The sequence below is a fragment of the Oncorhynchus keta genome, chromosome 22 (assembly GCF_023373465.1).
Source record: "Oncorhynchus keta strain PuntledgeMale-10-30-2019 chromosome 22, Oket_V2, whole genome shotgun sequence".
Classification (NCBI taxonomy): Eukaryota; Metazoa; Chordata; class Actinopteri; order Salmoniformes; family Salmonidae; genus Oncorhynchus; species Oncorhynchus keta.
The window spans coordinates 40,005,669-40,030,463 of NC_068442.1; the positions used below are offsets into that span (position 1 = coordinate 40,005,669).

The following is a 24,795-nucleotide window of genomic DNA, read 5'->3' on the forward strand; positions in this document are numbered from 1 at the left end:
TGAAGGATAGGATTTACATAACCAATACTAGGACACACAAACAACCACACCAACGACAATTGTTTGTGCAAAGAATGCTTCTTCTGCACTTAGTTTACCGAACAGTTAAATACATTTGAATGAGAGAAGGAATCTAGTCCATCACAGATTGAAGGATTCATTTACATTGCCTAAAATGAACTACAAATGGACAGCAACTGTTGCATTGCTACAATCATCCTGTTTTTTCTTACAGAACGGCATTTAGGCACAGATAAAGAAACTGATCATAAAACGTCATTGATAGAGCATATTTGTCGCATCTGTAAAAGTATCCTCTTCTACAATGAAGACTTTTCTCTTTAAACTGACTTCCTGTCATATTGCACAATTTGGACCTTTCAAACCAGAACCACGTCCTTGGTCCTGCCCACTGCATAGCCATGACTACACCTCCACCCAACACACTGAACAGAAATGATTCTACTCCCATCTTAATAGAACTAATGGAAAAGTCTAACCCATTTTGCTAAATGTCCCATGGTTATCGTGATTACGTTTAAATATAAACTATTTTCCTCATATCAGAGGTCACTATATGCCAAAAACCTGCTTAAATTTGACTGCTAAGGAAGTCTCAACATGCACTTCCAATAATATCTCATTTGGAATCATAAGGCATCAAAATAAAGCTCAGTGGGCAGGAAGTTGTTCTGTTTCAACAGATGAGGATGAGGTCATTGGAACACATCTGTCATTATTCCCTGTTTATTCTGCCCTGACAGTTTCTACTTGGAGTTATAGTATGGAGTTATGTTTTAGAACTTTTGTTACACCCTGTCCATCTTAGAACGGCGTTCAGCAGTTTGGAGAAAGGGGAAGCAGGATGCATGTCAGGTCCATCTGATGACCGGTAGTTTGTCTCACAGTAGCATCTTACTAGGCTTGCAAGTCCAGTTTAGTCTCTCGTGAGCTAACGAACAAACAGTGGCCACACAAGTCTGGTAAAGTTTCCAAGGTAGTCTTCAGCAGCTTCATCATCAAGAGGTTTTAAAACAAGAAACATTATAAAAATACGCTCTTTACCAAATTAAATTGGAGCGTCCAAGGCATGCAATTTCATCACAACTTGTCATTTTGGCAGCAGAATGGTAGATCAATGACACATGTAATGGAGATTGGTTGGCGTGGTTACAATAGCTTTACCCTGAAGCCATTTATCATAGCCTGCTATCGTCTTGTGCTAGTCTGAAGCAAAGACCTGTGTGTTACCAGGTCACATGCTCCTCTTTTGGAATACAGGATGTAAGGCAAGGTTTCACAAACTGCTTCCTGGGGCCCCCGGGGGCATGTTCTGGTTTTTGCCCTCGCACCATAGAGCTGATTCAAATAACCAACTCCTTATCAAGCTTTGATTATTTGAACAAAACATGCACCGAGGGGGGTTAGTATAGTGACTTAGCATTACAGACCATGAAACAGGTGCCTGGTCAAGCCTTCCAGTTGATCATGTATCTGCACGGTGAAGCGATTGCAATTTGAAAGACAAAACCTGCTAATGAGTTATGGGTGAGAAAATGGGCCTAGTGTCCTGACTGTACACAGAAAAGTTCCCAGAGGGAAGTAATGATGCAGGTTCACTCAAAAAAGAGAGGTTAAGACAAAAGAAACTGCAGTCATGACAGCTCATCTGCTGCTCAAGCAGTACGGGAGCAACTGCCAAGCATTGTAAGAGCAGTGGATTGGCAAAACATCCGAGCAAGGAGGTCTACTCAACACTCAAAAACAGTGGATATCAACTCAATTTCCCACGATGCTCCAGTCAGGGATAGAGATAGCTTGCGGAGCCAGTTGGAGAAAAAGTTGAGAGCTTGTGAGAAGTGGGGTTTGACCAAGTATCATGACAACCCACAACAACTTTATTAGCCTGTTTAACAGTTCTGAAAGAAAAATGAGCAACTCAAAACACGGGGTTGTCTTTTTTCTGGGTTTGACGACCAGATGGAATGAATGGATGGATAGGACAAGAGGTCATGTGTTGCAGCCCTGTATAGTCCACTGTGCTCTCAAAAGGAAACATACACCGCCATCTCCAAATCCAGTCGAGACACCCCCTAACCAACAGAATCATCATCTTTAAGGAATTGTATATCACCAATGCAATAGGATTGATTATTTCACAAATACATTTCCCCCCAAAAAATGTATGTCCGGGTAGCCATTTCCGAACAATTCCACACCTTTGAAGAGGAGCTTTTCTTTTCCTCAGCTTTCCATCCCCCTCTTCTCCTGGTTGTCGTAAGAATGACATTACAGGAATAAAGCCACGTCGGCATCTTGCGGTGTTGGAAGAAGAATTAAGGGGGAGAAGATATGTTTCCTCTGCGTATGGGAGCACGTGTGTGTGTGTGTGGGGGGGGGGTTCAGGATGGAGTGGGGCTGGGGGCTTTCTCTTTCTTGGAGTCCCAATCTGTGGGGCTCTGTCTGGGGCATTCTGGCTCCCCAACCACTGCCCTACTGCAGTCTGTGTGTGGAGAAGGTGGTTGAGGAAGGGACGGCCTGACACTAGAGAGGCAAGTCTCTGCTTCCTGGAGTCCTCCCACTGGAGGAGAGGGAGGAGGCAGGCCTGATCCTGCTGCACTGCCTCTACAGGCCACTATCAAGCTGGGACCGGTGCCACTTGTGCTCTCTCCACCATCACTCCCCCCCATTCGAATCTCCGCCACCACGCTGAGGCCTGCCCCAGGAACACCAACCCTCCCAACCCCTCTGGCCTCCCCCAGCAATCCCCCTGCCGTGCTCTCCATCAAAGACCCCCCAGGTTGGGGGGCTGAGGAGGACAAGGCCTCCGTGATGATGGCTGTCGTCTCCGCCATCCAGTCCAGCTCCGTTGTCAACTCTCCTACGGCCCCTTCTAACGTACCACTCCCAGCCAGGCTATTTGACTGGGAGGCCAGGGTCGCTGAACCTTGTGCCTGGGCAACCGAAGAAGCCAGTGGCCCATCTGGCGGTAGGACCTGTCCGTTGGCTTCCCCTCCCCGAGCTGGGGCTGCTGCAGCGGTGGTGGTGTTGTTGTTGTTGAGGTTGTCCTGCAGGGCCGTCTGGTTGCCCCCCTGGCCCGCCAGCTGGTTCTGCAGCAGCATCTCCTGGATGCGGATCTGTTGGAGGATGGCCGGAAGCTCGTAGTGGTGGAAGAAGTAGATCATTGAGTGCTAGGGATGGAGAAGAGATGTAGGCGCTTAAAGTAAGTCTGTTTAAGTCATGGCGTGAGAAACAGGGTCGGGGGAGGCTATAACCTAGAACTAGAGGTGGCTGGCATTGGCTAAACTCTAGCCTAGGATGCTAATCTCTTTGGTCCAGCCACTAGCATTTGGGATAAACAATTAGAATCAATCACACACACACATACATATATGTATATATGTATAAATGTGTATATGCGCGCACACACACACACACACACACACACACACACAGGACATTCATTTATAATCGTTTTGAAGACACACCAACCCGATATGACCTTCTTTAGCGATTCGCTAAAATAAAATGTTATTCTATGTTTTGTTTGTTTAGCATAACATCTAATGAATAATAAGCTAATAGAAGGCCACAATAACATGTCCACTTGCCTAAAGATGAAGCACTTTCCAGCTCAGTGTTTTGACTTGGTGCTCATATTCAAAATGCTGGAGGATGGAGTGTGTGGGCTACTAACTAAACACACGCACACACTTTGAAATCACACTACAGTTTGAGTGAGTTTATTTTCTCTAGTCAATTTCTTTCCTCCAACCCTTCTCACCTGTATGAAGAGCCAGGAGGTGACCAGAGCCAGGCTGCTGTACTGGCCGTTGAAGCGGTAGTGGTAGGCGTAGAACGCAAAGTGATACAGATAGAAGAACCTGCAGGAGACAGACAGCCTCCTTAGAGAGTAGCCAAAAATAATTGGACTGACAAACAGAGGAATGGATAGACTGTCTGGAACTGGAGAGACACAGTGATCGGTTGCATGTAGTGGAACGAATAAGCAAATTAGTTAGACTACATAGAAACAAAGCAAATAGTCTTCATGTTCCAAAGGCCCTTTCTCTTCCTGTTCCAAGGGCCCTTTCTCTTCATGTTCCAAGGGCCCTTTCTCTTCATGTTCCAAGGGCCCTTTCTCTCTGCCCATCCCCATTTGATACAAGATAGTAGGGTATGAATAGTTTATATCAGCTATTGGCATTTGCTGGTGTTTGTGTGTGGAACTCACCTCAGCCAATGACGTTTACTGGTGTTTGTGTGGCAGCAGATGGCGTCGTACTGGTCGGCCAGCCACACGATGAGGATGATGTAGAAGGCGGTGGTGGTGTCGTTGAAGAACTCAGACATGATGGCCTCCATGCCTAGGAGAGAGAGAGAGAGATTTGTACCACCTGTTCAATCTAGAAACAGTCTCAAGACCCAACTTGTTGTCGTTACATCTGTAGTCGAATATGGTGGCACCCTTAGCACTTTACAATGGAGCGCAATAGACAGAATGTTCTGTTTTCTCTTCTCAAAACTTGTTGAATTACTTTTTTTTACCATGTAGGCACCTATAACAGGTGAGAAATTACACAGTAAATGAGAATCATTGCATTCAAACAAATTTTATTCAAATTTTAAATAATTTAGTCCGGGCCATTTTAAAATCATACAAATACAAAAGTAAACAAAGTACTTTCAATTTCATCTCATTTTAGAAGAAACGGTGAATCACGCAAAGGTGCCAATATATTTGACCACATCTGTAACTGTAGAGAGGGCGCCTCAATGGTATGACACTCTTACCCACGAGAGCCAGGATCACGGTAAGCAGAGGCGCTGCTGGGAAAGCGATGGTCATGTTCATCTCCAACATCTGCAGAAGGTCCACTAGAGAAACAGAGGTTAAAGGTCAGAGATTAAGCATCTGGCATGTAGAGATGTATTCTTCCAGGACTACTAGAGTTGAGAGGGGTGTGAGTTTGACTCACCAATGAAGACAAAGATCTGGTGGTGGGAGTAGCGTAGCAGCATAGACACGGACAGGGTCTGTAGACAGGGAAGGAAACAGACAACTTATCTTTCATGAATAACCCAGGGAGTTAGTTAAGCACCAGCTCATTTATCATACCAAATATGTTGTATTGTTTGTGAAACTTCAGAGTAAAGAACCTGAATGATGGTTTCTCATGGGCTACATTTAACACTTTGGATTTGATGCTAGTTTGACAAAAAGGTGTGTGGAGATTGCTACTTACAAATATTACCATGATGACAAAGGCAGCCAGGTAGGAGGTGCGAGCCATCCACATGCTGACAAATCGGTAGTGTTCCCCGGACACCACATTCCTGAGGAAGCCTGTTCTCACACAGAGCACTGGTCAGAAACACACACACAGGCCTTTGCACACCACCAAGAAAAGAAACATATGGGAGAATCCCTGACACACACACCCATCCCTAAGCACCATGTACCTTTGTCCTCCTCGTTCTCTGCCAGGGCCTTGACACTAGACATCAGGATGTCATCGTAGCCCAGGAACTCATCCAGGAGGAGGCGACTGAAGCTGTCCCCAAAGCACGGATCCTTCATGGGGTCTGCACACACACACAGAGCCCCTCCTACCCTCTAACACTTGTTTGTGGTACCCGTAACAGACTTGTTAGTGTTATGATGACTACTTATCTTGGTGTTTCTACAACACCTACACCCTTTAAGCTCTGAATAAGAGGATCTGCTAAAAGACAAACGCTCATGTGAAAGTTGGCCGCGGACGCTCAACAAAAGGGTGGTCTGAGAGCCTTCAGCTTCAACTTCCATTAAGTGCAGAATTGTTTTGGCCAATATGACCTACAACCCAAATGAATTTATATTTCAAAATAAAAGTCTGTAGCTAGCTACAGTCCACCTTTGCCTTGGGTGGCTAAGGGAGGTTTTGTACTAGGCACACCAGCAGGTAACTACTGATCAAACCAAATGCTGCTCATTGGCAAGCAAGTCAGTGGCCATACTTCCTATCCCTTTATTAACTTCAGTCCCCCTGACTGTACCCACTGTAGTCCCCCTGACTGTACCCACTGTAGTCCCCCTGACTGTACCCACTGTAGTCCCCATGACTGTACCCACTGTAGTCCCCATGACTGTACCCACTGTAGTCCCCATGACTGTACCCACTGTAGTCCCCATGACTGTACCCACTGTAGTCCCCATGACTGTACCCACTGTAGTCCCCATGACTGTACCCACTGTAGTCCCCATGACTGTACCCACTGTAGTCCCCATGACTGTACCCACTGTAGTCCCCATGACTGTACCCACTGTAGTCCCCATGACTGTACCCACTGTAGTCCCCATGACTGTACCCACTGTAGTCCACATGACTGTACCCACTGTAGTCCACATGACTGTACCCACTGTAGTCCCCATGACTGTGGTGTTACATGTAGACTAGAAAATTACATGTCCACGAGCAGCACTGCAGATATTGAGATGAGAGAAATTAAAGACTTCCCTCCGTCACCACGCATGTGCACAGGTCGGTATCACACAGTTACAGCGTGGTAACCACGGGAGAAAAACAGCGGAGCGCTTCAACGCTCTTAGGTGTTGCGGAAATTGGCCCAGTATGCAGTTTACTTTGTGCATTTATGTCATTTCGATGAGTCTACCTTTAAGTAGGCTTAAGTTAATAACACAGCTTACCCAGGTACTGAATGACTGTTAATAACACCTGCTATGTCATGGTTAAGGTGGTGTTAAGCAGGCTTAACACACCTCACCAGCTATGACTGTTCATAGCACCTGCCATCATGTGCTATGTCAGTGTTAAGTAGGCTTTATAACAGCTTACCCAGCGTGACGACCATGACAGGGATGTTGAGGCGTTGCCGGGTGGTCTGGGACAAGCGGAGGAAGCCGTACTCCAGAGAGTACTCCACTATGTAATCATCCTGAGGCCACACTGAAGGCACAGAGACACATACTCACAGGTAAGCATCACAGCTTACCACATCCCGTAGCTCACCAACCCCACTGCACACACGATTGCATTGGCCCCAGTGATGTGCTGGGCAGTACACACTACCCTTTGTAGCGCCTTACGGTCAGATGCTGAGCAGTTGCCATACCAGGCGATGATGCAACCGGTCAGGATGCTCGAAGCTGCAGCTGTATAAAACTTTTGAGGATCTGGGGACCCATAACAAAGCTTTTCAGTCTCCTGAGAGGGAAAAGGGTTTGTCTTGCCCTCTTCACGACTGTCTTGGTATGTTTGGACTATGATAGTTTGTTAGTGATGTGGACGCCAAGGAACTTAAAGCTCTTGACCCGCTCCACTTCAACCCCGTCAATGTTAATGGGGAACAGTTTGGCCTTCCCTTTTCCTGTAGTCCAGGGTCAGCTCCTTTATCTTGCCCACATTGAGAGAGGTTGTTGTCCTGGCACCACACTGCCAGGTCTCTGACCTCCTCCATATAGGCTGTCTCATCGCTGTCTGTGATCAGGCATACCACCTTTGTGTCGTCAGCAAACTTAATGACGGTGTTGGAGTCGTGGGTGAACAGGGAATACAGGAGGGGACTAAGCACGTACCCCTGACGTGCCCCAGTGTTGAGGATCAGCGTGGCAGATGTGTTGTTACCTACCTGTTACCTGTTACTTACCACCTGGGGGCGGCCCATCCGGAAGTTCAGGATCCAGTTGCAAAGGGAGGTGTTTAGTCCCAGGGTCATTTGCTTACTGATGAGATTTTTTAATTTTACCTTTCTTTAACTAGGCAAGTCAGTTAAGAACACATTCTTATTTACAATGACAGCCTAGGAACAGTGGGTTAACTGCCTTGTTCAGGGGCAGAATTACAGGTTTTTACCTTGTCAGATTGGGGATTCGATCTAGCAACATTTCGGTTACTGGTCCAATGCTCTAACCACTAGGCTACCTGCCGCCCCAAAGTGATGAGCTTGAGGGCACTATGGTGTTGAACGCTGAGCTGTGGTCAATGAATAGCATTCTCACATAGGTGTTCCTTTTGTCCAGGTGGGAAAGGGCAGTGTGGAGTTAAATCGAGATTGCTTTCAAGTCAGACACCATTTTAATCATGAGAATCTCATCTTTCTAATTATCTAAGTCTGGGCAGCGAGCTTGGTTGTCATCAAATGCTAGCCCCAAAATATTTTTTGCCTTTGGAACGCTTGAGCTCCCTCCATTACTTTCCTATGGAGAGACATGCCGGTCTATTTCGCCAAATATCACATAATGTGTATATTCAAGTCGGACACCGTTTTAAAAATCAGGAGAATCTCCTCTTTGTAATTATGTAAGCCTGGGCAGCGAGCTCGTTTGTCATCGATCACTAGACCAGAAATAGAAGTTCATTTTTTCCCTACTTTCTCATTACGCAGACATAAGCACAGTGAACACCAGAGGTGCGGATGTTACTTTCTATACGAATAGATTTTTCCACAATTCTGTCCGATGAACAGATTGTAGCGGTAAAATAAAAAAGGAAACATTGGTTGTTGCCATTTAGGCAAAATTTTATTCTAAACATCACCCCAGTCAAAACAGGCTCTGCGAACGTTCGATTCCATTCATTTGCCATGGGCTCGCGCTAGTGTTCCAGCTTAGCCAAAGTTATTTAGCTGTTTTTCAACCTTTGGTGAATTTTGACTCGTTCTGTTGTCCAGCCTAGCAATGGAAGAACAGTCTGGAGACAACCGACGCATACAGCAGCAGAACAACGTGCAGAGTTTTTACAAGAGTATGTAACACTGAAAGCTTCAGTATACAAGCTATTAGCAAGTTAGATGGACATAGCATGACATTTCCCCCCAATTTCGAAGTCCCCACATCATGCATTGTGCTAAATATGAATTTACCTTGCATTCACTATAAAGTAGTGGGTGGTGGTCACGAAGATGACTGAAGTTTTTCCCCCTTTCGCAGTGATTTTTTGTTGCATATTCTGTAGACCGGGCGACCATCTTCTATTAAGTTTCCCTCAGCACTCTTGTAAAACCCAAAATACGACCCCACTTCAAATTTGGTCCTCTTAGAAGGCTGAAAATTCTCCCGAGCGCTGTCACTGCCTTCCTCCATGTTCACACAAAACATAACCCACGTTGCATGCTACACCTGTGTCAGACAGTTGCTAACTTTGGTTGAGGCTAGATAGTATTTACCGCGAGTTTTTCAAATTACAATTTGAAACAGTAATACTAACCATCGGGAATTTTACCGTGGTTTATCGTGAAATCGGTAACCCTTTCATCCCTAGACGTAATAATTTAGGCAGGTTACCTTCACTATCTTAGGCACAGGGACTACGGTGGTCTGTTTGAAACATGTATGTATTACTGACTCGGCCAGGGAGAGGTTGAAAATGTCAGTGAAGACACTTGCTAGTTAGTCTGTGCATGCTTGGAGTACACATCCTGGTAATCCGTCTAGCCCTGCGGCCTTGTAAGTGTTGACCTGTTTAAAAGGTCTTGCTCACATCGGCTACGGAGAGTGATCACACAGTCATCCGGGAACAGCTGGTGCTCTCAAGCGTTCAGTGTTTCTTGACTCAAAGCAAGCCTAAAAGGGCAGCTCGCGGCAGAGTTTCCCCTTTGTAGTCCATAAAAGTTTCCAAGCCCTGCCACATCCATACCCTACTCAAAAAATTGGATGCAGTCTATCACAGTGCAATCCGTTCTGTCACCAAAGCCCCATATACTACCCACCATTGCGACCTGTACACTCTCGTTGGCTGGCCCTCGCTTCATACTCGTCGCCAAACCCACTGGCGTCATGTCATCTACAAGACCCTGCTAGGTAAAGTCCCCCCCTTATCTCAGCTCGCTGGTCACCATAGCATCACCCACCTGTAGCACGCGCTCCAGCAGGTCTCTCTCTCTGGTCAAACCCAAAACCAATTATTTCTTTGGCCGCCTCTCTTTCCAGTTCTCTGCTGCCAATGACTGGTACGAACTACAAAAATCTCTGAAACTGGAAACACTCATCTCCCTCACTAGCTTTAAGCACCAACTGTCAGAGCAGCTCACAGATTACTGCACCTGTACATAGCCCACCTATAATTTAGCCCAAACAACTACCTCTTTCCCTACTGTATTTATTTTATTTTGCTCCTTTGCACTCCATTATTTGTATTTCTACTTTGCACATTCTTCCACTGCAAATCTACCATTCCAGTGTTTTACTTGCTATATTTTATTTACTTTGCCACCATGGCCTTTTTTTCCTTATCACACCTCATTTGCTCACATCATATATAGACTTGTTTCTACTGTATTATTGACTGTATGTTTGTTTCACTCCATGTGTAACTCTGTGTTTTTATGTGTTGAACTGCTTTGCTTTATCTTGGCCAGGTCGCAATTGTAAATGAGAACTTATTCAACTATTGATGCTTTGTTTGTTTTTTTACCCATTTTTCTCCCCAATTTCATGTTAACGCCTTGCCTGTTTGATGGTTCGTTTCGAGGGCATAGCAGGATTTCTTATAATAGTCTGGATTAGTATCCCGCTCCTTGAAAGTAGAAGCTCTAGCCTTTAGCTCAGTGCGGATGTTGCCTGTAATCCATGGCTTCTAGTCTTCTAGTACATATGGTCACTGTAGGAACGTCATTGATGCACTGATTGATGAAGCCGTTGACTATGGTGGTATACTCCTCAATGCCATTAGATGAATCCCGGAACATATTCCAGTCTGTGCTGGCAAAACAGTCCTGTAGCGAGGCATCCGCGTCATCTGACCACTTCCATATTGAGCTAGTCACTGGTGCTTCCTGCTTTAATCTTTGCTTGGAAGCAGGAGGATAGCATTATGGTCAGATTTGCCAAATGGTGGTAAAGCGGATTTAAGTTTGTCTGCATTAAAGTCCCTGGCCACTAAAAGCGCAGCTTCTGAATGAGCATTTTCTGGTTTGTTTATGGCCTTACACAGCTCATTGAGTGTGGTCTTAGTGCCAGCATTGGTTTGTGCTGGTAAATAGACAGCTACGAATAATATAGATGTGAACTCTCTTGGTAGATAGTGTGGTCTATAGCTTATCCTGAGGTATTCTACCTCAGGCAAGCAATTCCTCAAGACTTCTTTAAATATTAGACATAGCACACCAGTAGTTATTGACAAAAAAGACACACCCACCCCTCGTCTTACCAGACGTAGCTGCTCTGTCCTACCGAAAAACAGGGAAGCCAGCCAGCTCTATACAATCTGTGTAGTCGTTCAGCCATGTCTCAGTGAACACAAGATAATACCGTTTAATGTCCAGTTGGTAGGACATTCTTAAATCGTAGATCGTCCCAGTTTGTTTTCCAGTGATTGCACGTTGGCCAATAATATCGAGGGTAGTGGTGGTTTACTCACTCGCTGACGAATTCTCATAAGGCACCCCCTATATTTTCATATTTTCTTCACGCGAATGACGGGGATGAGGGCCTGGTTTCCGGGAAGCAGTATATCCTTTGCATCAGACTCATTAAAGAAAAAATATTTGTCCAGTTTGAGGCGAGTAATCTCTGTATTGATGTCCAGAAGCTCTTTTTGGTCATAAAAGAAAGTGGCAGCAACATTATGTACAAAATTAGTTACAAATAAATGCGGTTAGGAGCCAGTAAAACGGCAGCCATCCCCTCCGGCGCCACTGTGACCATCTAAAAGCAAATTACGGAAAGGAGGACTCAGGTTTACACAGACCATGCATAGCACAGAAAAACACTTATGCAAAGGCAATTTAGAATGGTTAAAAACCAATGCAAGGACAGAGGCACACAACACAAACTGGGCCTAAACTAAAGTCTGGCTCTCAACTGCTATTGCTGGCCCGATTGACAGAGGGTCAAGCTCCAAGCCCACACACAGTCTTTGTCTGGGCACAGCCAGGGCCCACTGGGGAGGTGAGATGGCATCGCGACATGGCCACACAGTCTGATTCAAACAATGATCCTTGACAACAACAGCTACAGAAAGTCGTTGAGGGGCAGAAGAGAAGGGAACACATTTATGGAATAGAATCATGGGGGTGACTAACGACAAAAAGATGGCTGGAAGGGAAGATAAGGGAGCTAACTAGCAGGAAGTGGAAGAAAGGAATGGATTGAGGATTTCTCACTCACTGGGGGGGTTGAGTTTACCTGCTCGAGTTAGCATCTCAATCTGGGAGACTGTCTCCCTCAGCGGCTGCATACCTTTAGTGGGTGCCTGGCTGAAGGAGAGGTCCTGGCTGTCGTTGAGGCCCCGTCCCCCACCACTCAGCGAGGGCTTCAGCCGCGGCTCGATGTCAAGCTCAAACTGACAAAGAAAAAGAGAAAGACTTATTGAGTTAATGTATAAATGATGCAGGATTATTGAGTCTCTTTCAGCCCCTCCCTCCACACGAGTAGCAGTGTCTCACCCTTACAGAACTGTTGTCAAACATCTCCAGGGTCATCTCCTCCTCGTCCTCCTCCTCGTGGTGGAGCGCGGCCAGGCCCAGCCCTCCTCCCTCCCCCTCAGGCTCCTTGACCAGGCCCTGGAGACCGTCTGAGTCGTAGAACTGCAGGAAGATGGGCGCACGCGACGAGTTGCGCTGGATCTCCACGCGCAGGATGCCGTCACGCGGCCACTTCTCCCGAACGTGCTCCAGGCAGTTGATAGGCGAGCGTGAGAAAGCGATGTGGATATAGGCCAAGATGAAGAGAATAAAGAGTGCCTGGTGGAAATAGAGGGTGGAAGGCATTAACTTATGGCAGATGGAGTCTAGAGCAGTATTGAGATGTAAAGGCCAATCCCCAAATTGACTTACATATGTTTAATGGTGCCTAAGGGGACACATTTACTAGGATACATGTTTTTGTACGTTCCCCCTTCTGCAGCATTGTTAATGTTGATGACAAACACATTGAAGGAAAAAGGATATAATATATATATTATAAAAATGGTATAGCGGGGCATTTTAGTGCTAGAGGCATCACCACAGACCCGGGTTCGATCCCGGGCTGTATCACAACCGGCCATGATCGGGAGTCCCATAGGGTGGCGTACAATTGGCCCAGCACCGTCCGGGTTAGGGGAAGGTTTGGTCGGGGGGAGTTTAACTTGGCTCATTGCGCTCTAGTGACTCCTTGTGGCAGGCCGGGAGCCTGCAGGCTGACCTCAGTTGTCAGGTGAATGGCATTTCCTCTGACACATTGGTGCGTCTGGCTTCCGGGTTAAGCAGGCCGGTGTTAAGAAGCGAGGTTTGGTGGGTCATGTTTTGGAGGATGCATTACTCAACCTTTACCTCCCGAGCAAACTGGGGAGTTGCAGCGATGAGACATGATTGAAATTCGGGAGAAAAAGTGGGTAAAATACAACAAAGAAAGAAGAAACTTATTGCACACAAGATACCCGTCTGATTCAAGCCTGTCTGGGTGGACTAAACCATTGCAGAGGACGCAGGGATGGCACACCAGTATCACCGGAAGTCCATTGACCCTTAATTCCCAATCTACAATATGTTGGGTTACGTTAATTTGTGTTAAATGCATTTAATCAATTATTATTTCAGTCTTACTTGTCATTGCAGGGGTGGACACATTGTTTGCAGAGCACACAACGTAAGGTATACAAAAGTTTTTGGTTAATTTCATTACATTTGAGTTGTGAATTTATTCATCGTCTTTCGCTTGGAGCCCTCCTGTCAATCTTGAGTAAGGACTCGCACCTGATTACACAAAGAAGTAGTACTAGTCTACCTGGCCTGCGCGCAAATGTAGACCTATAAAATGTGCCCATGTGGGGATCGGATTCAATTTCTGATTGTCTTAACTCACCACCACTAATGCGCTGTGGAGCTTCTCAAGTAGAGGTCGGCCGATTAATCGGAATGGCCGATTATTTAGGGCCGATTTCAAGTTATAACAATCGGAAATCTGTATTTTTGGGCGCCGATTTCCGGATTAAAAAAAAAAAAAAGATTTAACTAGGCAAGTCAGTTAAGAACACATTCTTATATTAAATGACGGCCTAGGAACGGTGGGTTAACTGCCTTGTTCAGGGGCAGAACTACAGATTTGAACCTTGTCAGCTCAGGGGACCCAATCTTGCAACCGTACAGTTAACTAGTCCAACGCTCTAACCACTAGGCTACCCTGCCGCCCCTTTCTGTGTGTTATTATGTTATAATTAAGTCTGATTTGATAGAGCAGTCTGAGCAACAGCAGGCCCGTAATCATTCATTCAAACAGAACTTTCGTGCATTTTGCCAGCAGCTCTTCGCAAAAACAGAGCCGTTTACGACTTCAAGCCTATCAGCCTAATGGCTGGTGTAACCAATGTGAAATGGCTAGCTAGTTAGCTGGGTGTGCGCTAATACCGTTTGAAACGTCACTCGCTTTTAGATTTGGAGTAGTTATTCCCCTTGCGCTGCAAGGGCCGTGGCTTTTGTGGAGCGATGGGTAATGATGCTTCGAGTGTGGCTGTTGTCGATGTGTTCCTGGTTCGATCCCATGTAGGGGCGAGGAGGGGGACGGAAGCTATACTGTTACACTGGCAATATTAAAGTGCCTATAAGAACATCCAATAGTAAAAGGTATATGAAATACAAATGGTATAGAGAGAAATAGTCCTATAAATACTATAATAACTACAACCTAAAAACCTCTTACCTTGGGATATTGAAGTCTCGTGTTAAAAGAAACCACCAACTTTCATATGTTCTCATGTTCTGAGCAAGGAACTTAAACGTTAGCTTTTTTACATGGCACATATTGCACTTTTACTTTCTTCTCCAACACTTTTTTTTGCATTATTTAAACCAAATTGAATATGTTTCATTATTCATTTGAGGCTAAATTGATTTCATTGATGTGCTTTTTTGGTCCTCCAATAATCGGTATCGAAAAATCACAAGGCTTTCGACTCTGTCAATCACCATATTCTTATCGGTAGACTCTGTCGCCTCGGTTTTTCTGATGACTGCCTTGCCTGGTTAACCAACTACTTTGCAGACAGAGTTCAGTGTGTCAAATCGGAGGGCATGCTGTCCGGTCCTCTGGCAGTCTCTATGGGGGTGCCACAGGGTTCAATTCTCGGGCCGACTCTTTTCTCTGTATATATCAATGATGTTGCTCTTGCTGCGGGCGATTCCCTGATCCACCTCTACGCAGATGACACCATTCTGTATACTTCCGCCCTTCCTTTGACACTATGCTATCTAACCTCCAAACGAACTTCAATGCCACACAACACTCCTTCCGTGGCCTCCAACTGCTCTTAAAACGCTAGTAAAACCAAATGCATGCTTTTCAACCGTTCGCTGCCTGTACCCGCACTCCCGACTAGCATCACCACCCTGGATGGTTCCGACCTAGAATATGTGGACATCTATAAGTACCTAGGTGTCTGGCTAGACTGTAAACTCTCCTTCCAGACTCACATCAAACATCTCCAATCTAAAATCAAATCTAGAGTCGGCTTTCTATTCCGCAACAAAGCCTCCTTCACTCACGCCGCCAAAGTTACCCTAGTAAAACTGACTATCCTACCGATCCTCGACTTTGGCGATGTCATCTACAAAATTGGCTCCAACACTCTACTCAGCAAACTGGATGCAGTTTATCACAGTGCCATCCGTTTTGTTACTAAAGCACCTTGTACCACCCACCACTGCGACCTGTATGCTCTAGTCGGCTGGCCCTCGCTACATATTCGTCGCCAGACCCACTGGCTCCAGGTCATCTACAAGTCCATGCTAGGTAAAGCTCCGTCTTATCTCAGTTCACTGGTCACGATGGCAACACCCACCCGTAGCACACGCTCCAGCAGGTGTATCTCACTGATCATCCCTAAAGCCAACACCTCATTTGGCCGCCTTTCATTCCAGTTCTCTGCTGCCTGTGACTGGAACGAATTGCAAAAATCGCTGAAGTTGGATACTTTTATCTCCCTCACCAACTTCAAACATCTGCTATCTTAGCAGCTAACCGATCACTGCAGCTGTACATAGTCTATCGGTAAATAGCCCACCCATTTTTACCTACCTCATCCCCATACTGTTTTTATTTATTTACTTTTCTGCTCTTTTGCACACCAATACCTGTACATGACCATCTGATCACTTATCACTCCAGTGTTAATCTGCTAAATTGTAATTATTTGCCTTCCTCATGCCTTTTGCACACAATGTATATAGACTCCCTTTTTTTCTACTGTGTTATTGACTTGTTAATTGTTTACTCCATGTGTAACTCTGTGTTGTCTGTTCACACTGCTATGCTTTATCTTGGCCAGGTCGCAGTTGCAAATGAGAACTTGTTCTCAACTAGCCTACCTGGTTAAATAAAGGTGAAATAAAACAATCGGTCGACCTCTATTCTCAAGTAAATGTTTTCACATCAAAAAGCAAGTAAACAAAGTCTGTTTTTACATCCATCCATTGAGAATGACAATAGTTCCTCAACGTAGCCCATTTAAAACATTGTTCCAGCTCTTTCCCTTTCGATGACCACTGTCATGAAAGGGGAAAAGAGGTCATGCTCTGATCCGGTGGAAACTTCGTAAAATAGGCCTACCTGGTTATCAAATCAAGTCACGTGTGCCAAATACAACAGGTTACAGTGAAATGCTTACTTACAGGGGCTAACCAATAGTGCAAACTAAAATGTGTGTGTGTAGGTAAGTAAAGAAATAAAACAGTAAAAAGACATTTGAAAATAACAGTAGCAAGGTTATATATAGACACCGGTTAGTCAGGCTTATTACATTTTTTACATTTAAGTCATTTAGCAGACGCTCTTATCCAGAGCGACTTACAAATTGGTGCATTCACCTTATGACATCCAGTGGAACAGCCACTTTACAATAGTGCATCTAAATCTTTTAAAGGGGGGTGAGAAGGATTACTTTATCCTATCCTATCCTAGGTATTCCTTAAAGAGGTGGGGTTTCAGGTGTCTCCGGAAGGTGGTGATTATTGTGGTAGTATATACATGTAGGCATGGTTAAAGTGACTATGCATATATGATGAACAGAGAGTAGCAGTAGCGTAAGAAGAGGGGTTGGTGGGTGGTGGGACAATGCAGATAGCCCGGTTAGCCAATGTGCGGGAGCACTGATTGGTCGGCCCAATTGAGGTAGTATGTACATGAATGTATAGTTCAAGTATGCATTTATGATAAACAGAGTAGCAGCAGCGTAAAAGAGGGGTTGGGGGGGGGAACACAATGCAAATAGTCCGGGTAACCAGTCTTATGGCTTGGGGGTAAAAACTGTTGAGGAGCCTTTTTGTCCTAGACTTGGCACCCCGGTACCGCTTGCCATGCGGTAGTAGAGAGAACAGTCTATGACTGGGGTGGCTGGGGTCTTTGACAATTTTTAGGGCCTTCCTCTGACACCGCCTGGTGTGGAGGTCCTGGATGGCAGGCAGCTTAGCCCCAGTGATGTACTGGGCCGTACGCACTACCCTCTGTAGTGCCTTGCGGCCAGAGGCCGAGCAATTGCCGTACCAGGCAGTAATGCAACCGGTCAGGATGCTCTCGATGTTGCAGCTATAGAACCTTTTGAGGATCTCAGGACCCATGACAAATCTTTTTAGTTTCCTGAAAGGGAATAGGCTTTGTCATGCCCTCTTCACAACTGTTTTGGGGTGTTTGGACCATTCTAGTTTGTTGTTGATGTGGACAACAAGGAACTTGAAGCTCTCAACCTGCTCCACTACAGCTGTCAATGAGAATGGGGGGTGCTCCTTTTTTTGTAGTCCACAATCATCTCCTTAGTATTGGTTACGTTGAGGGATAGGTTGTTATTCTGGCACCACCAGACCAGGTCTCTGACGACCTCCCTATAGGCTGTCTCGTCGTTGTCGGTGATCAGGCCTACCGCTGCTGTGTCGTCTGCAAACTTAATGATGGTGTTGGAGTCGTGCCTGGCCATGCAGTCGTGGGTGAACAGGGAGTACAGGGGGTGACTGAGCACGCACCCCTGGGGAGCTCCAGTGTTGAGGATCAGCGTGGCAGATGTGTTGCTACCTACCCTCACCACCTGGGGGCGGTTGTGTTTAGTCACAGGATCCTTAGCTTAGTGCTGAGCTTTGAGGGTACTATGGTGTTGAACGCCGAGCTGTAGTCAATGAATAGCATTCACATAAGTGTTCCTTTTGTCCAGGTGGGAAAGGGCAGTGTGGAGTGCAATAGAGATTGCATCATCTGTGGATCTGACGGTATTCAAATTGGAGTGCGTCTAGAGTTTCTGGGATAATGGTGTTGATGTGAGCCATTACCAACCTTTCAGAGCACTTCATGGTTACGGACCTGAGTGCTACAGGTCTGTAGTCATTTAGGCAAGTTGCCTTCGTGTTCTTGGGCACAGGGACCATGGTTGTCTGCTTGAAACATGTTGGTATTACAGACTCAAACATGGACAAGTTGAAAATGTCAGTGAAGACACCTGCCAGTTGGTCAGCACATGCCCGGAGCACACGTCCTGGTAATCCGTCTGGTGAATGTTGACCTGTTTAAAGGTCTTACTCACTTCGGCTACGGAGAGCGTGCTCACACAGTCGTCCGGAACAGCTGATGCTCTCATGCATGCCTCAGTGTTGCTTGCCTCGAAGCAAGCATAGAAGTTATTTAGCTCGTCTGAAAGGCTCGTGTCACTGGGCAGCTTGCGGCTGTGCTTCCCTTTGTAGTCTGTAATAGTTTGCAAGCCCTGCCACATCCGACGAGCGTCGGAGCCGGTGTAGTATGATTCAATCTTAGCCCTGTATTGACGCTTTGCCTGTTTGATGGTTTGTCGCAGGGCATAGCGGGATTTCTTGTAAGCTTCCGGGTTAGAGTCCCGCACCTTGAAAGCTGCAGCTCTACCCTTTAGCTCAGTGTGAATGTTGCCTGTAATCCATGGCTTCTGGTTGGTGTATGTACGTACAGTCACTGTGGGGACGACATCCTCGATGCACTTATTGATAAAGCCAGTGACTGATGTGGTGTGCTCCTCAATGCCATCGGATGATAGCAAAACAGTACAGGTGATCTAGAATTTTGGTAGATCTGATTTAAGTTTCCCTGCATTAAAGTCTCCGGCCACTAGGGGAGCCGCCTCTGGGTGAGTGGTTTCCTGTTTGCTTATACAGCTGACTGAATGCGGTCTTAGTGCCAGCATCTGGGAGGCAGCAGGGTAGCCTAGTGGTTAGAGCGTTGGACTGGTAACCGGAAGGTTGCAAGTTCAAACCCCCGAGCTGACAAGGTAAAAATCTCCAAAATTCCAATTCTAAATCCAATGCTCCTCAATGCTTCTCACCAACCCCGGATCCTGTATTTCAATGGGGGAGAAATAGCTTAAATGACATCACAGAGGCTGCTTAGTGAATGTGCACACTACAAAGACACAGAAGGATAGATTCCTACAGAGAGCAGTCAGCTGAGAAAAAAAGTGTGGTGCTAGAGAACTTGTCTATTGATAATGCTCCTCTTCAATAGGAAGCCAACACACTCAGAACATCTAAAAGATGCTCGTATCCTTGTCGGTCCAAAGCTAAAGCATCTGACAGAGGGAGAACACGCCATTTTGTTTCACATCCAATCAGTAGCGCACAGCAGGGGCTCTTATCGCCGGACTGTCTGATAACACACTCAGGCAGTCAGATTCCGACTGTCAGTGTTTTTTTATGCACCGGATATGTGCAGTGAAATGTGTTTTACATGGTCAACCATAGTAGTACAGCGACCCTGGAGCAAATTAGTGTTGCTTCCTCAAGGGCACTTGATTTTTTTCACCTTGTCAGCTTGGGTATTCAAACTAGCGACCTTCCAGTCACTGGCTCTAACCACTAGGCTACCTGCCACCCTAGCTTACAGGTAGGCCTGGTGCACCTGTCACTGTTGACCCAACTGCTGCTCGTTCAGTGTGTTTACACGCACATATGCATACACCTTGACTGCATAAAGCCCTTTTCAACATTCTCAATCTCTGATAGAATTCTGAAACTAGCTCCAACTGGAATTCCAAGTAGGAAACTCTGGCATCTTTCTAAAGCTCCGACTTAATGACCAGAAGATCACGGACATCATGATTTGATCAAGTTTTTTTTCTCTCCAGACTTCCCAGTTGTCTTGAAAGCACAATTACAGGCAGCAACTAGCCACGTCCCTATTTGTGTTGTGGTATGCAGGGCCTATTGCAGTGTTTCCCAAAAGGTACGAGTTTTGGGTTGAGTTAGCCTAAAGTGGGCCTATACCGAGTGATAGCTAAATACAATTGAAGTCAGAAGTTTACATCCACCTTAACCAAATACATTGCTCAAAAAAATAAAGGGAACACTAAAATAACACATCCAAGATCTGAATGAATGAAATATTCTTATTAAATACTTTTTTCTTTACATAGTTCAAATCACACAAAAATTATCAATGGAAATCAAATTTAATCAACCCATGAAGGTCTGGGTTTGGAGTCACACTCAAAATTAAAGTGGAAAACCACACTACAGGCTGATCCAACTGTGATGTAATGTCCTTAAAACAAGTAAAAATGAGGCTCAGTAGTGTGTGGCCTCCACGTGCCTGTATGACCTCCCTACAACGCCTGGGCATGCTCCTGATGAGGTGGCGGATGGTCTCCTGAGGAATCTCCTCCCAGACATGGACTAAAGCATTCGCCAACTCCTGGACAGTCTGTGGTGCAACGTGGCATTGGTGGATGGAGCGAGACATGATGTCCCAGATGTGCTCAATTGGATTCAGGTATGGGGAACGGGTGGGCCAGTCCATAGCATCAATGCCTTCCTCTTGCAGGAACTGCTAACACACTCCAGCCACATGAGGTCTAGCATTGTCTTGCATTAGGAGGAACCCAGGGCCACCCGCACCAGCATATGGTCTCACAAGGGGTCTGAGGATCTCATCTCTGTACCCAATGGCAGTCAGGCTACCTCTGGCGAGCACATGGAGGGCTGTGTGGCCCCCCCAAAGAAATGCCACCCCATACCATGACTGACCCACCGCCAAAATGGTCATGCTGGAGGATGTTGCAGGCAACAGAACATTCTCCACGGCGTCTCCAGACTGTCACATGTGCTCAGTGTGAACCTGCTTTCATCTGTGAAGAGCCAACTGGCTGTCGGGCCCTCATACCAAAGGCGGAGGTAGCAGTCCTGCTGCTGGGTTGTTGCCCTCCTACGGCCTCCTCCACATCTCCTGATGTACTGGCCTGTCTCCTGGTAGCGCCTCCATGCTCTGGACACTACGCTGACAGACACGGCAAACCTTCTTTCCACAGCTCGCATTGATTGTTCATCCTGGATGAGCTGCACTACCTGAGCCACTTGTGTGGGTTGTAGACTCCGTCTCATGCTACCACTAGAGTGAAAGCACCGCCAGCATTCAAAAGTGACCAAAACATCAGCCAGGAAGCATAGGAACTGAGAAGTGGTCTGTGGTCACCACCTGCAGATCCACTCCTTTATTGGGGGTGTCTTGCTAATTGCCTATAATTTCCACCTGTTGTCTATTCCATTTGCACAACAGCATGTGAAATTTGTCAATCAGTGTTGCTTCCTAAGTGGACATTTTAATTTCACAGAAGTGTGATTGACTTGGAGTTACATTGTGCTGTTTAAGTGTTCCCTTTATTTTTTTGAGCAGTGTACATTTAAATTCAGTTTCCCAATTCCTGACATTTAATCCTAGTAAAAATGCCATGTCTTAGTTCAGTTAGGATCACCACTTTAATTTAAGAATGTGAAAATTCAGAATAATAGTAGCAGGAATGATTTCAGCTTTTCTTTATTTCATCACATTCCCAGTGGGTCAGAAGTTTACATACACTCAATTAGTATTTGGTAGCATTGCCTTTAAATTGTTTTACTTGGGTCAAACGTTTGGGTAGCCTTCCACAAGCTTCCCACAATAACTTGGGTGAATTGTGGCCCATTCCTCCTGACAGAGCTGGTGTAACCGAGTCAGGTTTGTAGGGCTCCTTGCTCGCACACGCTTTTTCCAGTTCTGCCCACAAATTCTCTATAGAATATAGGTCAAAGCTTTGATGGCCACTCCAATACCTTGACTTTGTTGTCCTTAAGCCATTTTGCCACAACGCTTGGGGTCGTTGTCCATTTCAAAGACCCATTTGCAACCAAGCTTTAACTTCCTGACTGATGTCTTGAGATGTTGCTTCAATATATCCACATAATTTTCCATCCTCATGATGCCATCTATTTTGTGAAATACATCAGTCCCTCCTGCAGCAAAGCACCCCCACAACATGATGCTGCCACCCCCGTGCTTCAAGGTTGAGATGGTGTTCTTCGTCTTGCAAGCCTCCCCCTCTTTTTCCTCCAAACATAACGATGGTCATTATGGCCAAACAGTTCTATTTCTGTTTCATCAGACCAGAGGACATTTCTCCAAAAACTGCAATCTTCGTCCCCATGTGTAGTTTCAAACCGTAGTCTGGCTTTGTTATGGCGGTTTTGGAGCAGTGGCTTCTTCCTTGCCGAGTGGCCTTTCAAGTTATGTCAATATAGGACTTATTTTACTGTGGATATAGATACTTTTGTACCCATTTCCTCCAGCATTTCCATAAGGTCCTTTGCTGCCGTTTTGGGATTAATTTGCACTTTTTGCACCAAAGTACATTCATCTCTAGGAGACATAACGCGTCTCCTTCTTGAGCGGTATGACGGCTACGTGGTCCCATGATGTTTATACTTGCGTACTATTGTTTGTACAGATGAACGTGGCACCTTCAGGCATTTGGAAATTGCTCCCAAGGATGAACCAGACTTGTGGAGGTCTACAATTTTTTGGTTGTTTCTTTTGATTGTCCCATGATGTCAAGCAGAGGCACGGATTTTGAAGCATAGGCCTTGAAATACATTCACAGGTACACCTCCAATTGACTCAAATGATGTCAATTAGCCTCCAGAAGCTTCTAAAGCCATGACATAATTTTCTGGAATTTTCCTAGCTGTTTAAAGGCAGTCAACTTAGTGTGTGTAAACTTCTGACCCACTAGAATTGTGATACAGTGAATAAGTGAAATCTGTCTAAACAATTGTTGGGAAAATTACTTTTGTCATGCACAAAGTAGATGTCCTAAACGACTTGCCAAAACTATAGTTTGCTTGCCTTGAAGCGAGCATAGATCTGGTAGGCTCGACTTCAACTGTATGTAAATAGATTTGTTTATTTGGGCGGAATAGTTGTTACCACAGATCTGATGCATTCAAGTGGATTTTTTTAAACTTCTGTTCTACCAGATTAAGATCTAAGATCCAAACTAATCCACATCAAAACAAAGGCTGGACTTTGCAAATGAAAAGTTTGTTAACAGAATGGACACAACATCACTAACCATAATTATGTTACCAAACTTTGCATCTGCACTGTTCAAGTAAATGTTTTTGTAAAATGTTCAGTGGAAATGGTCAAAAGTAGTCCTTGTGCATAGTCGTATGGCTCGTTTAATTTCGCAATCATTGTTTTGTTTGACATACATTTTATAGTGAAAAATCGGTCAGAATCATTCTGTGGAATTGCCCCTTTCCTTTGATAATTGAAAGTTAGAAAATAAATATAAACTAATTTATTTGGAGCAAATTAGCTGAGCGTCCTTGGTGAGTGTACTTGATATCATATCCTTGACCAATTGTAGCCTACATGAAGGTAAAATCATGTGAGGGGAAGTCTTACCTTTAGTAGGATAAAGAACTCGAAGATTCTTCTGAAAGATGGTGGAAACAATCTGGCATAGGTAACTGCCATCTTGAAGAATAGGGCATGGAAAAGTCTGTCTCGAACACTGATGAGTGGGTTTTGGTTGATATTAGGGTTTCGTATCCTGTTCGCCCCGCCATTGTTATTTTGCGGGACGTTGTTATTCGCGTTGCCCTGGTTTTCTGACATTTTATCTCTGGCAGGACGATTGGTAGTGGCTAGTTAGTTATCTCAATCCTGGTCAAACGTGGCACCAAAAACTCTAACTGTAGAATGGTGCAAAACTGCATTTAACACAATGCAATAAAGCAGCTGTCAGTTTACACAGAACAGTCCATTTCTAGAGGTGACCAATTTCATGTCTTAATGGGCTGTGCTGCACTACGACCATGTCGTAGAAATAGATGCAATTATCCGGCTACAAACTCGTTCCACCAAAGTTAGCAAATTAGTTTCAATACAATTTAGCTAGCACGTAAACGGGCTGTATTAATCTAATTAGCAATGGCACTTGAAGGATTGTCAAAATCGTCTTTACAATAAGCAATGTTCTATTAAGTTGTAGGCCTTATAACTAAGCGTCAGTCAGTCATAATTCACACCAGCAATCTAGTTACCTGCAACATAGCTATCATGCTAGCTACCACGCAACCTTCCGATGAAACATTGACGATTATAGTGATGTTATCGAGGTATATTCTTAGTATATTATGTTCAATTCGCTATTATGCAGTTGTCTCATTGCCAATCACCAGAAATGTCCCAATAAAATAAAGTTATTAATACCCTACTCACGCTACAATACGCTACTAGCTAGTGTCACTGACGACGTTCAAGCTCTACGACGAGAACCGCCTTGTTACTTTTTAGTCGAGACTGTCGATCATATATCTCAGATGGAAATGATAACTATGATTCCAGTTTGTGCCTGATTCTTGAAAAAAAAGCATCCCTTGCTAGTTAGTTGTTGCAATACTCTCAACGATTCCTGGGAAGCAACAACAATAAGGCAAGACAAAATGTAAGAAAGAAAGTCTGACAAGAAGAGTCTATTCCCCCGCGAGCGCCCTCTGTAGATGGACCGTCAATACATACACATTTTTATAAAGAGATCATAGAAAAAGTAATATCCA

The 24,795-nt window shown here is 45.2% G+C and overlaps 1 protein-coding gene across 7 annotated transcripts; it reads right to left on the reverse strand.

Annotated features, from left to right (window-relative positions):
• Positions 1–54: 54 nt before the first annotated feature.
• LOC118401484 (membralin-like) lies at positions 55–24,731 on the reverse strand. 7 transcript variants are annotated; one of them, XM_035799027.2, is made up of 11 exons: positions 23,639–24,731; positions 12,394–12,684; positions 12,182–12,284; positions 6,840–6,950; positions 5,464–5,586; positions 5,247–5,365; positions 4,980–5,037; positions 4,795–4,878; positions 4,235–4,367; positions 3,785–3,884; positions 55–3,191 (listed from the first exon to the last, which is right to left on the reverse strand). In XM_035799027.2, the coding sequence occupies exons 1-11, from the start codon at positions 23,849–23,851 to the stop codon at positions 2,403–2,405; spliced, it is 2,124 nt and encodes a 707-aa protein (XP_035654920.1). In that variant the 5' UTR covers positions 23,852–24,731; the 3' UTR covers positions 55–2,402. The 7 variants fall into 7 exon arrangements, with proteins under 7 accessions (XP_035654920.1, XP_035654921.1, XP_035654919.1 ...); XM_035799028.2 differs by having other exon boundaries at positions 5,247–5,347; positions 12,388–12,684; XM_035799026.2 differs by having other exon boundaries at positions 12,388–12,684.
• Between the last annotated feature and the right edge of the window lie 64 nt (positions 24,732–24,795).